The sequence below is a fragment of the Lampris incognitus genome, chromosome 3, assembly GCF_029633865.1.
Source record: "Lampris incognitus isolate fLamInc1 chromosome 3, fLamInc1.hap2, whole genome shotgun sequence".
In the NCBI taxonomy this organism is placed as follows: domain Eukaryota; kingdom Metazoa; phylum Chordata; class Actinopteri; order Lampriformes; family Lampridae; genus Lampris; species Lampris incognitus.
The window spans coordinates 2,397,804-2,411,762 of NC_079213.1; the positions used below are offsets into that span (position 1 = coordinate 2,397,804).

Below are 13,959 nucleotides of genomic sequence, written 5' to 3' on the forward strand. Positions count from 1 at the left end.
TAACAGGTTTATATTCATGTCAACATGTAAAGTTTATATCCAAGTTAACAGGTTTATATTCATGTTAACAGGTTTATATTCAAGTTAACATGTTTATATTCATGCTAGCATGTAAAGTTTATATCCAAGTTAACAGGTTTATATTCATGTTAACATGTAAAGTTTATATCCAAGTTAACATGTTTATATCCAAGTTAACATGTTTATATTCATGTTAACATGTAAAGTTTATATTCAAGTTAACATGTTTATATCCAAGTTAACAGGTTTATATTCATGTTAACATGTAAAGTTTATATTCAAGTTAACATGTATATATCCAAGTTAACAGGTTTATATTCATGTTAACGTGTAAAGCTTATATTCAAGTTAACATGTTTATATTCATGTTAACATGTAAAGTTTATATCCAAGTTAACAGGTTTATATTCATGTTAAAAGGTTTATATTCAAGTTAACATGTTTATATTCATGCTAACATGTAAAGTTTATATTCAAGTTAACATGTTTATATTCATGTTAACAGGTTTATATCCAAGTTAACATGTTTATATGCAAGTTAGCAGGGTTATATCCAAGGTAACATGTTTATATGCAATTTAACATGTAAAGTTTATATTCAAGTTGAAATGTAAAGTTTATATCCAAGTTAACAGGGTTATATTCAAGTTAACATGTAAAGTTTATATCCAAGGTAACATGTTTATATTCATGTTAACAGGTGAAGTGTTTCGGTCTCTGTGTTCTCATGTTCAAACCCTGAAGCGAATCACTTTGTGTTGTTCAGCTAAAGGAGTAAATATCGAGTTGATGATGGAGTTGTGACTTTATAATGACCCGAACTCCCTCTCACCCGCTCAGTACCACTCTCTCTCTCTCTCTCTCTCTCTCTCTCTCTCTCTCTCTCTCTCTCTCTTCTCTCTCTCTCTCTCTCTCTCTCTCTCTCTCTCTCTCTCTCTCTCCTCAGTATCTGGCTGTGGATGTGAGAAGACTAAACAACAGTCTTCTTCGTTGTTTCGGCAAGGTGTTGCTGCTGCACTGGGGGTTCCTGCCAGACACGTACACATCAATCAACTAAATGTAAGATACACACACACACACCATCATCATCATCACCATTCACTCGGTGTCGCGTGTGACTGTCCTCCTTCTAGGTCCTTGTGGGTCTTCAGGTGGGGCATAGAGCCGAGCCTGGAGCCACATGTTTTGGGGCAATGTGGGCAAGGGTGTGAAGAAGTGGTTGAGGATGTGGTTTGGGCCTCTCTGATAGCTCGCTCCTTCCTGAGTCTGTGCTTGTTTTCAGCAGCACAGTGGAGGTCATGGTTGTAGGCACCCAGCACCCTGACGGACAGCCGGTCTCCAGGCCTCCCTGTTTCTGCTGCTTGTTCCCAGTGTTAAGCTCGATGCCAAACATTTGATGTGGGCCTTGATGTTGTCTTTATATCACTTCTTTTGTCCTGCTGGGGCATGGCATCCTGTCACGACCCGAGAGTAAAGGACTTGTTCCAGCAGGCGAGAGTCAGACATGTGGTGGACATGGCCAGTCCATCTCAGCTGATGTTGTGTGATGGTGGCAGTTATAGTAGGCATCTTCTCCTGGATCGCCACCTTGCCATGGTGGAGAAGCTTGCTGCGTGTACCAATAATCCCAAGAGCTATGTTGTCCAGAGCTTGGCTCCTAGTAGGGTCACCCAAGGCGGATAGGTCAAGGGGGAGGTTCCAGATGAAGCACGATCCAACAAAGACCTCAACGGTGTAACTGGCGGAAGATGCCTCCAGGTCATAATGGAGATACACAGATGTGTTTCACAGGGAGGGGGGCAATCGAAAAGGCCCCATCATACCAGGTCTGCTTGGTTTTGGGGCCTTTGCAAGAGGTTGGCATTAGCGGACCTGAGGCAACAGGATGGAGCATGCTGGTGGACGAGGTCGCAGAGGTATGGGGGAGTTAGGTTGATGAGAGCCTTGTAGGTGATGAGTAGGATTTTGAAGTTTACCCAGTGTTTAACCGGGAGTCATTGGAGGTTAATCTTAAAACTTAAACTGAACTTAAATTTAGATGGTGTTTTAGCACAGAGCTATTTTAGGAATTCTGACAAGTCAGAGGGAAAGGCAGGATTAGGCTTGGGAGGGCGATAAATGATGGTAGTGACAAGAGGACAGTTTGAATGCAAGGGATTCAAATGGGGGGAAGGACTGAATGAATAAAACACTTGTTCCTGTCTGTGCATAACATGACCGTCCAGCCGAGGTTAATCCATGTATGAATTTCCAACAGGTGTAAACTTCTTTAAAGAGAAATATTCCAGGTTTGCCAATTTAAGGTTTGTTTTCAGGTTTCAGTAAGGCAGAAGAAACCAAGCTCACTGAGGATAAGACTTTGATTGTTTCGTGAACGGGTACTGAAGAGTTTTAGATGGGGCAGTTTGCTGATTGGCTGAGCGGCTTTGGCCAAGGCACTCAGTCATTGTGCATGTGTTGTTTGTTGTGAGGACATTGTGCAGGTGTGATGGCACACTCTACGGACCACAGAGATGGGATGGAGTGCTCCGAGTAAAGAAGCTTGCATCAGCGTTCTCAGTGGGCAATGTGAGAGCGACACAAAAGTCCTTGGTGTTTTAAGACATTGATGCATCCTGGAGTGATAGGCCAGTTGAGCATGAGAAGTACGTGTCATTAGCCAGTGGCCACAACCAGCATGCCCAGAGGCAGAAACCGACTAGCTAGCAGGCTAGTTAGCTGGGGTGACAGGTTAGTAGCTGCCGGTAGAACCGTCAACGCTAGAAATCGGGAGATCTTAGGACACAGTAGAGAGAAGTTGAGGTAACAGGAAGGGACAAAATGTGAAAAAATAACAGCCAAAATATGATCAAATCAAAACTAACTGAGCTCAAACTTAAAAAAAAAGAAAGACGGATAAGCAGGGAACAAACAGCACCAGCGACCTGTCACATCTGGGGATTCTGTCATAAAAAGAATGTTAGCATGTCATGTTTGGAAGTTTTGGTTTAAATGGATTTAGTATTGATTACTGGTGGACTGATGTCTTTCCCCACCCCTCACAGGAGAGGAAGAATGGCATTGAGCTCTTTGTGGTGTCTGATAGGCCAGGGCACACGGAGCCCCGTCCAGCTGAGGAGGTCATCCAATCACTGAATGTCCAGGTCCTTCACCGCAACTTGGGACACTTTGGCATCACAGAGGTCTCATCAGAGGTGAGGAGACAGACAGAAGACTTATTCTGTCTTCTGCCTGTCTGTCCACGTTTCTGCCCAGCGCTATACCTATCCAGTCTTTCTGTCTGTCTACCTTGTTGTCTTTCTACTCATCTATCTGCATGTCAGCCCGTCTTGGTCTTTCTTTCTACTCGTCTATCTGCATGTCAGTCCATCTTGGTCTTTCTTTCTACTCGTCTATCTGCATGTCAGTCCATCTTGGTCTTTCTTTCTACTCGTCTATCTGCACGTCAGTCCATCTTGGTCTTTCTTTCTACTCATCTATCTGCATGTCAGCCTGAGTTGGTCTTTCTTTCTACTCGTCTATCTGCATGTCAGTCGGTCTTGGTCTTTCTTTCTACTCGTCTATCTGCATGTCAGCCTGAGTTGGTCTTTCTTTCTACTCGTCTATCTGCATGTCAGTCCATCTTGGTCTTTCTTTCTACTCATCTATCTGCATGTCAGTCCATCTTGATCTTTCTTTCTACTCGTCTATCTGCATGTCAGTCCATCTTGGTCTTTCTTTCTACTCGTCTATCTGCATGTCAGTCCATCTTGATCTTTCTTTCTACTCGTCTATCTGCACGTCAGCCTGAGTTGGTCTTTCTTTCTACTCGTCTATCTGCATGTCAGCCCGTCTTGGTCTTTCTTTCTACTCGTCTATCTGCATGTCAGTCCATCTTGGTCTTTCTTTCTACTCGTCTATCTGCATGTCAGCCCATCTTGGTCTTTCTTTCTACTCGTCTATCTGCACGTCAGCCCGTCTTGGTCTTGCTTTCTACTCGTCTATCTGCATGTCAGCCCGTCTTGGTCTTTCTTTCTACTCATCTATCTTCATGTCAGTCTATCATGATGTTTCTTTCTATTCGTCTATCTGCATGTTAGCCCGTCTTGGTCTTTCTTTCTACTCGTCTATCTGCATGTCAGCCCGTCTTGGTCTTTCTTTCTACTCGTCTATCTGCACGTCAGCCTGTTCTGGTCTTTCATTCTATTCGTCTATCTGCACGTCAGTCCATCTTGGTCTTTCTTTCTACTCGTCTATCTGCATGTCAGTCCATCTTGGTCTTTCTTTCTACTCGTCTATCTGCACGTCAGTCCATCTTGGTCTTTCTTTCTACTCGTCTATCTGCATGTCAGTTCATCTTGGTCTTTCTTTCTACTCGTCTATCTGCATGTCAGTCCGTCTTGGTCTTTCTTTCTACTCGTCTATCTGCATGTCAGCCCGTCTTGGTCTTTCTTTCTACTCGTCTATCTGCATGTCAGCCCGTCTTGGTCTTTCTTTCTACTAGTCTATCTGCATGTCAGCCCGTCTTGGTCTTTCTTTCTACTCGTCTATCTGCATGTCAGCCCGTCTTGGTCTTTCTTTCTACTCGTCTATCTGCACGTCAGCCTGTTCTGGTCTTTCTTTCTATTCATCTATCTGCACGTCAGTCCATCTTGGTCTTTCTTTCTACTCGTCTATCTGCACGTCAGTCCATCTTGGTCTTTCTTGCTACTCGTCTATCTGCACGTCAGTCCATCTTGATCTTTCTTTCTACTCGTCTATCTGCACGTCAGCCCGTCTTGGTCTTTCTTTCTACTCGTCTATCTGCATGTCAGCCCGTCTTGGTCTTTCTTTCTACTCGTCTATCTGCACGTCAGCCCGTCTTGGTCTTTCTTTCTACTCGTCTATCTGCATGTCAGCCCGTCTTGGTCTTTCTTTCTACTCGTCTATCTGCATGTCAGTCCATCTTGGTCTTTCTTTCTACTCGTCTATCTGCATGTCAGCCTGAGTTGGTCTTTCTTTCTACTCGTCTATCTGCATGTCAGCCTGAGTTGGTCTTTCTTTCTACTCGTCTATCTGCATGTCAGCCTGAGTTGGTCTTTCTTTCTGCTCATCTATCTGCATGTCAGCCTGAGTTGGTCTTTCTTTCTACTCGTCTATCTGCATGTCAGCCTGAGTTGGTCTTTCTTTCTACTCGTCTATCTGCACGTCAGTCCATCTTGATCTTTCTTTCTACTCGTCTATCTGCATGTCAGCCCGTCTTGGTCTTTCTTTCTACTCGTCTATCTGCACGTCAGCCTGTCTTGGTCTTTCTTTCTACTCGTCTATCTGCACGTCAGTCCATCTTGATCTTTCTTTCTACTCGTCTATCTGCATGTCAGTTCATCTTGGTCTTTCTTTCTACTCGTCTATCTGCATGTCAGTCCGTCTTGGTCTTTCTTTCTACTCGTCTATCTGCATGTCAGCCCATCTTGGTCTTTCTTTCTACTCGTCTATCTGCATGTCAGCCCGTCTTGGTCTTTCTTTCTACTAGTCTATCTGCATGTCAGCCCGTCTTGGTCTTTCTTTCTACTCGTCTATCTGCATGTCAGCCCGTCTTGGTCTTTCTTTCTACTCGTCTATCTGCATGTCAGCCCGTCTTGGTCTTTCTTTCTACTCGTCTATCTGCACGTCAGCCTGTTCTGGTCTTTCTTTCTATTCATCTATCTGCACGTCAGTCCATCTTGGTCTTTCTTTCTACTCGTCTATCTGCACGTCAGTCCATCTTGGTCTTTCTTTCTACTCGTCTATCTGCACGTCAGTCCATCTTGGTCTTTCTTTCTACTCGTCTATCTGCACGTCAGTCCATCTTGATCTTTCTTTCTACTCGTCTATCTGCACGTCAGCCCGTCTTGGTCTTTCTTTCTACTCGTCTATCTGCACGTCAGCCTGTCTTGGTCTTTCTTTCTACTCGTCTATCTGCACGTCAGCCCGTCTTGGTCTTTCTTTCTACTCGTCTATCTGCACGTCAGCCCGTCTTGGTCTTTCTTTCTACTCGTCTATCTGCATGTCAGTCCATCTTGGTCTTTCTTTCTACTCGTCTATCTGCATGTCAGCCCGTCTTGGTCTTTCTTTCTACTCGTCTATCTGCATGTCAGTCCATCTTGGTCTTTCTTTCTACTCGTCTATCTGCATGTCAGCCCGTCTTGGTCTTTCTTTCTACTCGTCTATCTGCATGTCAGTCCATCTTGGTCTTTCTTTCTACTCGTCTATCTGCATGTCAGCCCGTCTTGGTCTTTCTTTCTACTCGTCTATCTGCATGTCAGCCTGAGTTGGTCTTTCTTTCTACTCGTCTATCTGCATGTCAGCCTGAGTTGGTCTTTCTTTCTACTCATCTATCTGCATGTCAGCCTGAGTTGGTCTTTCTTTCTACTCGTCTATCTGCATGTCAGCCTGAGTTGGTCTTTCTTTCTACTCATCTATCTGCATGTCAGTCCATCGTGATGTTTCTTTCTATTCGTCTATCTGCATGTCAGCCTGTCTTGGTCTTTCTTTCTACTCGTCTATCTGCATGTCAGTCCATCTTGGTCTTTCTTTCTACTCGTCTATCTGCATGTCAGCCCGTCTTGGTCTTTCTTTCTACTCGTCTATCTGCATGTCAGTCCATCTTGGTCTTTCTTTCTACTCGTCTATCTGCATGTCAGCCCGTCTTGGTCTTTCTTTCTACTCGTCTATCTGCATGTCAGCCCGTCTTGGTCTTTCTTTCTACTCGTCTATCTTCATGTCAGTCTATCATGATGTTTCTTTCTATTCGTCTATCTGCATGTCAGCCCGTCTTGGTCTTTCTTTCTACTCGTCTATCTGCATGTCAGCCCGTCTTGGTCTTTCTTTCTACTCGTCTATCTGCACGTCAGCCTGTTCTGGTCTTTCATTCTATTCGTCTATCTGCACGTCAGTCCATCTTGGTCTTTCTTTCTACTCGTCTATCTGCATGTCAGTCCATCTTGGTCTTTCTTTCTACTCGTCTATCTGCACGTCAGTCCATCTTGGTCTTTCTTTCTACTCGTCTATCTGCATGTCAGTCCATCTTGGTCTTTCTTTCTACTTGTCTATCTGCACGTCAGCCTGTTCTGGTCTTTCTTTCTATTCATCTATCTGCACGTCAGTCCATCTTGGTCTTTCTTTCTACTCGTCTATCTGCACGTCAGTCCATCTTGGTCTTTCTTTCTACTCGTCTATCTGCACGTCAGTCCATCTTGGTGTTTCTTTCTACTCGTCTATCTGCACGTCAGTCCATCTTGATCTTTCTTTCTACTCGTCTATCTGCACGTCAGCCCGTCTTGGTCTTTCTTTCTACTCGTCTATCTGCACGTCAGTCCATCTTGATCTTTCTTTCTACTCGTCTATCTGCATGTCAGCCCGTCTTGGTCTTTCTTTCTACTCGTCTATCTGCACGTCAGTCCATCTTGGTCTTTCTTTCTACTCGTCTATCTGCACGTCAGTCCATCTTGGTCTTTCTTTCTACTCGTCTATCTGCATGTCAGCCCGTCTTGGTCTTTCTTTCTACTCGTCTATCTGCATGTCAGTCCATCTTGGTCTTTCTTTCTACTCGTCTATCTGCATGTCAGCCCGTCTTGGTCTTTCTTTCTACTCGTCCATCTGCATGTCAGCCTGAGTTGGTCTTTCTTTCTACTCGTCTATCTGCATGTCAGCCTGAGTTGGTCTTTCTTTCTACTCATCTATCTGCATGTCAGCCTGAGTTGGTCTTTCTTTCTACTCGTCTATCTGCATGTCAGCCTGAGTTGGTCTTTCTTTCTACTCATCTATCTGCATGTCAGTCCATCGTGATGTTTCTTTCTATTCGTCTATCTGCATGTCAGCCTGTCTTGGTCTTTCTTTCTACTCGTCTATCTGCATGTCAGTCCATCTTGGTCTTTCTTTCTACTCGTCTATCTGCATGTCAGCCCGTCTTGGTCTTTCTTTCTACTCGTCTATCTGCATGTCAGTCCATCTTGGTCTTTCTTTCTACTCGTCTATCTGCATGTCAGCCCGTCTTGGTCTTTCTTTCTACTCGTCTATCTGCACGTCAGCCTGTTCTGGTCTTTCTTTCTATTCGTCTATCTGCACGTCAGTCCATCTTGGTCTTTCTTTCTACTCGTCTATCTGCACGTCAGTCCATCTTGATCTTTCTTTCCACTCATCTATCTGCATGTCAGTCCATCTTGGTCTTTCTTTCTACTTGTCTATCTGCATGTCAGTCCATCTTGATCTTTGCTTCTAACTGAAATGACAGCTGGTGAGCTCTCATCTAGAGACACAGAACATACAACCATGATCATCACAATGGTGTTTCTCCATTCAGGAGACATTTGTCAGAGAGAGAGCGAGAGAGAGCGAGAGAGAGAGCGAGAGAGAGAGAGCGAGAGAGAGAGCGAGAGAGAACCAATCTCTGCTGTAGGCCATCTGCTGTGGGGGACAGCAGAACCAGGTCACCTGCAAAGAGTAGGCATTTCACCTCCTGGTTGTGGAGGCTTACCCCGGGGACAGAGGACTTTTCTAGTATAGCAGCCAGTTCATTGATGTAGTAGATATTGAAGAGTGCAGGGCTGAGGGTACAGCCATGATGGACACCTCGCCCTTGGGTAAAGAATTCTGTTCTTTTTTATGCTGCACACATATTACCAGAATACATTGATTTAATAATAACATCATATATTTACCCCTACACCACTCTCCATAAGTTTGTAGAACAGTCCTGCATGCCAAATAGAATCAAAAGCTATTTGGAAGTCAATGAAACAGGCATACGTTTTTGTTTTATTTTGTGTTATATGTTTATCAATTAGGGTATGTAGGGTGTAACTATGATCAGTTGTGCGGTGTTTTGGTATAAATCCAGTTTGGCTTTTGCTCAAGACATTGTGCTTGGTAAGGAAGTTCAGAAGTCTGGCATTCATAATACTACAGAAGACCTTCCCCAGATTACTGTTCTACCTGTCTCTCTTCTCTGTCTCTCTCTCTGTCTCTCTCTCGCTCTCTCTCTTTGTCTCTCTCTGTCTCTCTGTCTGTCTGTCTGTCTGTCTGTCTGTCTGTCTGTCTGTCTGTCTGTCTGTCTCTCTCTCTCTTTGTCTCTCTCTGCCTCTCTCTCTCTCTGTCTGTCTGTCTCTCTCTCTGTCTGTCTCTGTCTCTCTCTGTCTCTCTCTCGCTCTCTCTCTTTGTCTCTCTCTGCCTCTCTCTGTCTGTCTGTCTGTCTGTCTGTCTGTCTGTCTGTCTGTCTGTCTCTCTTTGTCTCTCTCTGCCTCTCTCTGTCTGTCTGTCTGTCTGTCTCTCTCTCTCTCTCTGTCGCACTCTCTCAATTCAATTACATTCAATTCAATTCAAAAGGCTTTATTGGCATGAAAGTTTTAAAACAATGTTGCCAAAGCATCAAAATACAGTGTGGACAGTACACAATAACACTAATAATGAACATCAACGCAACATTGTAACGATCAATAAAAAAACAATAACACAGCCATAACAACAGAGAAACAGAAGTAGATCAGAAGGTGGAGCATGGGTGGTGAGGAGACTACAGCTGTCATGTGTTGTGCTGCTTGTCTCTCAGGCTGTCACATGACCTGACATGTCTCACTGCTGCATCTATGAGCTGACACATGTTGCATTTTGGTCTGGTGAGAGAGTGTGTCCAGGTCATTTTGGTCTGGTCAGAGAGTGTGTCCAAGTGATTTTGGTCTGGTCAGAGAGTGTGTCCAAGTCATTTCGGTCTGGTCAGAGAGTGTGTCCAAGTCATTTCGGTCTGGTCAGAGAGTGTGTCCAAGTGATTTGGGTCTGGTCAGAGAGTGTGTCCAAGTCATTTTGGTCTGGTCAGAGAGTGTGTCCAAGTAATTTTGGTCTGGTCAGAGAGTGTGTCCAAGTCATGTTGGTCTGGTCAGAGAGTGTGTCCAAGTCATTTTGGTCTGGTCAGAGAGTGTGTCCAAGTCATTTTGGTCTGGTCAGAGAGTGTGTCCAAGTCATTTCGGTCTGGTCAGAGAGTGTGTCCAAGTCATTTTGGTCTGGTCAGAGAGTGTGTCCAAGTCATTTTGGTCTGGTCAGAGAGTGTGTCCAAGTCATTTTGGTCTGGTCAGAGAATGTGTCCAAGTCATTTTGGTCTGGTCAGAGAATGTGTCCAAGTCATTTCGGTCTGGTCAGAGAGTGTGTCCAAATCATTTTGGTCTGGTCAGACAGTGTCCAAGTCATTTTGGTCTGGTCAGAGAGTGTGTCCAAGTGATTTTGGTCTGGTCAGAGAGTGTGTCCAAGTAATTTTGGTCTGGTCAGAGAGTGTGTCCAAGTAATTTTGGTCTGGTCAGAGAGTGTGTCCAAGTCATTTTGGTCTGGTCAGAGAATGTGTCCAAGTCATTTCGGTCTGGTCAGAGAGTGTGTCCAAGTCATGTTGGTCTGGTCTTCGTATGTGCTACATTGTAGCAGGAAGTGTTGCTCTGTCTCCACCTGTCTCTCTGGACAGAGCTGACACAGCCTGTCTTCTCTAGGCAGCAGCTCTGTCTTCTCTAGGCAGCAGGTCTGTCTTCTCTGGGCAGCAGGTATGTCTTCTCTGGGCAGCAGCTCTGTCTTCTCTGGGCAGCAGCTCTGTCTTCTCTAGGCAGCAGGTCTGTCTTCTCTGGGCAGCAGGTATGTCTTCTCTGGGCAGAAGGTCTGTCTTCTCTAGGCAGCAGGTCTGCCTGTGTCAGCCAGTCTCTGTGGCCAAGCTCTGATCACTGAGTCTGTACATAGTCCGTGTCTTTCTCAGTTTCTGATCGGTCAGGGTGGTCAGTAGTCTGCCATCGTGTACCGTCTGTTTAGAGCCACATAACACTGAAGTTTGCTTTGGGTTTTTGTGATAGATGTCCAGTGGTTAATGTAATGTTCTGGTTCTTTAGCTATAATGTGGTTGGTCCAGATTGTATGAGGACTGTCCTGATGACTTGTGCTGTTGGCTGAGCTGAGCCTCAGGACCAGCTGGCTGAGGGGGCTCCTCTCTTTGTTCTCCTCTTGGTGACTGAGAGCTTGGTGATGGTAGGAGTTGGGGTCACTTGCTGTTAGGTGTTGGCAGAATGTGATTGCTCTTTTGTGCATCATTATTAACAGGGGAAACTGGCCCAGTTCTGCTCGGCATCCATTGTTGGGCGTGTTCCTGTGTACTCTGAGAATGCTGTTCAAATCTCAGTGTGCAGGGTTTCCATTGGGTGTTTGTCCCATTTTTCAAAGTCTTGATTTACAAGAGGACCCCACACTTCACTACCATGTAGTAACATTGGTTCAATTATACATTTGAATATTTGAATATTTTCTCTCTCTCTCTGTCTCCCTCTCTCGCTCTCCCTCTCTGTCGCTGTCTCTCTCTCTCTCCCCCCTCTCTCCCTCTCTGTTGCTCTCTCTCTCTTTCTCTCCCCCTCTCTGTTGCTGTCTCTCTCCCTCTCTGTTGTGTCTCTCTCCCTCTCTCACTCTCTCTCTCATTCTCTGTCTGTCGCTCTCTCTCTGTCTCGCTCTCTGTGTGTGTGTGTGTGTGTGTGTGTGTGTGTGTGTGTGTGTTTGTGTGTGTCTCTCTCTCTCTCTCTCTCTCTCTCTCTCTCTCTCTCTCTCTCTCTCTCTCTCTCTCTCTCTCTCTCTCTCTCTCTCTCTCTCTCTCTCCCTCTTTCTCTCCCTCGCTGTGCTGTCTCTCCCCCCTCTCTCCCTCTCTGTTGCTGTCTCTCTCCCTCTCTCCCTCTCTCTCTCATTCTCTGTCTCTGTCTGTCGCTCTCTCTCTGTCTCGCTCTGTGTGTGTGTGTGTGTGTGTGTGTGTGTGTGTGTGTGTGTGTGTGTGTGTGTGTGTGTGTGTCTCTCTCTCTTTGTCTCTCTGATTTTTCATGTTTTCTCATAGAAGAATGTTCTTCAGGGCGAACAGACAGACCATGTGTGGAGAAGACAAGGGCTGTATGCCGTGGTCCTCTCCCTCACCATCTTCATCATCATCATCACCTGCTTGATGGTAACACACACACACACACACACACACACACACACACACACACACACACACACACACACACACACACACACACAAAGCCTCGTGTTCTAAGCTCTACATACGTAAACACACATGTTCATAAAAACATGACGAGCTGGTCAGTGTCCCGTGGTGTCTGTGAAGCGTTAAACTTGCAGTACAGCTGTTCTCCACAAGACGGAGCCCCTCTCCACTAGTAAGTCGCATCAAGTCAATTTTATTTGTATAGCCCGTTATCACCAATTTGCCTCAGGGAGCTCTACAGCAACACAACATCCTAACTCCCTAAAAAAACAAACAAGGTTGAATCACTTCATCTGGACACAACGTTTATAGACAGACACGTTTCATCATCATCTAAGTCTTCACAGGTGTCCCCACCCTTATAAACAACACAGTGACTGCAGGTGTCCCCACCCTTATAAACAACACAGTGGCTGCAGGTGTCCCCACCCTTATAAACAATACAGTGACTGCAGGTACCCCACCCTTATAAACAATACAGTGGCTGCAGGTACCCCACCCTTATAAACAATACAGTGACTGCAGGTACCCCACCCTTATAAACAATACGGTGGCTGCAGGTGTCCCCACCCTTATAAACAATACAGTGACTGCAGGTACCCCACCCTTATAAACAAAACAGTGACTGCAGGTGTCCCCACCCTTATAAACAACACAGTGACTGCAGGTACCCCCACCCTTATAAACAACACAGTGACTGCAGGTACCCCCACCCTTATAAACAACACAGTGACTGCAGGTGTCCCCACCCTTAAAACAATACTGTGGCATAACGACAGATCGGCCAGTTTCATACGCAGGTATGGGTGTGACCAGTAGCTAGGGTTACAGTGGCCATGTGTACTATTCACGGAGGACTGGGGGATGTTTGTGTAACCCCCCGTGATCTGAACGACACAGAGCGTGTGTAACTACATGGCGTTCACTCCAACGTAGTTCCCCGTTGTTACCAGCAGAGGGCAGCATACTCGCGAGAACCGCTCGTTCCCCCTTCGATTTATGCGGACGAGCGGAGCAGGGGTCCCCGTGGTGACGTGGTTATTAGGCTTATAACGTTCTCTGGAGGTCCTGAGTAAGTACTGGGTTTTGGATTTTACACTAAGGAGACTCCTGCTCCAGAACCAGAGGCAGACCGGTGAGCGTCATCTCTTCCTTTGTGTCTCACCGAGCGAAGCTGCGGTGAGGTTAACGCTGAGCCGCGTCGCTAGTAGCTTAGCTTAGTTTAGCATGCTAGCTGCTCCCCCTCCGGGGCGTATTTATGGCGGGGTGGTGTGCAGCAGCGGCGGCAGCGGCAGCGGCGGCGTCTCCGTTAAGTATGTTAAGAGGCTCTCAAACCACAAGCGGAGACGGACGGAAGGTGTGTGTTGCCTTTAAGGTTTGATTTGACGATTTATTCTTGAAAATATAGTGTAACGTTCACGGGTGTGTACACTCGCTAGCCGCCAGGCCTTGGTCGGACCCTTTTTTGGTCGACTGGTTAGTGGCCCGTGGTGCGGGAGACCCGGGTTCGGTTCCCGGCTGCCCCCCCCCCCCAGATGTCGCTCCAGTACTAGCTAGTGTTGCTGTGTTGTGTTGAAAGCCACAAGCTAGATGCTGAAGTGCTCCGAGTTAAGTGGCCCGGCGGGGCGGGGCAGCGGTTGGCGCTGTCGCCTCACAGCAACAAGGTCCTGGTTTTGAACCCTGGGTTGTCCGACCTTGGCGGGGCGGGGCGGGGCGGGGTCATCCCAGGTCCTTTCCGTGTGGAGTTTGCATGTCCTCCACGTGTCTGCGTGGGTTTCCCGCGGGTGCTCCGGTTTCCTCTGCCACCAGAAAGGCCTGCTTGTTAGGGTTAATACTCCAGTCTGTGCCCCTGACCGAGGCATGGAGCTGGGCCCCGGGCGCTGCACGGCAGCTGCTGCCCACTGCTCCTAGCTACACAGCTAGCATGGGCTAAACGCAGAGGAAGAATTTCCCCA

The 13,959-nt window shown here is 46.3% G+C and overlaps 1 protein-coding gene across 1 annotated transcript in view; it reads left to right on the plus strand.

Moving 5' to 3' along the window:
* Positions 1 to 13,959, plus strand: part of ptprr (protein tyrosine phosphatase receptor type R) — a 59,870-nt gene that overhangs the window by 1,672 nt on the left and 44,239 nt on the right. Inside the window, 4 exon segments of the mRNA XM_056275726.1 lie at positions 959 to 1,010; positions 1,013 to 1,080; positions 3,066 to 3,215; positions 11,855 to 11,962. Coding sequence (XP_056131701.1) covers positions 959 to 1,010; positions 1,013 to 1,080; positions 3,066 to 3,215; positions 11,855 to 11,962 — 378 coding nt within the window.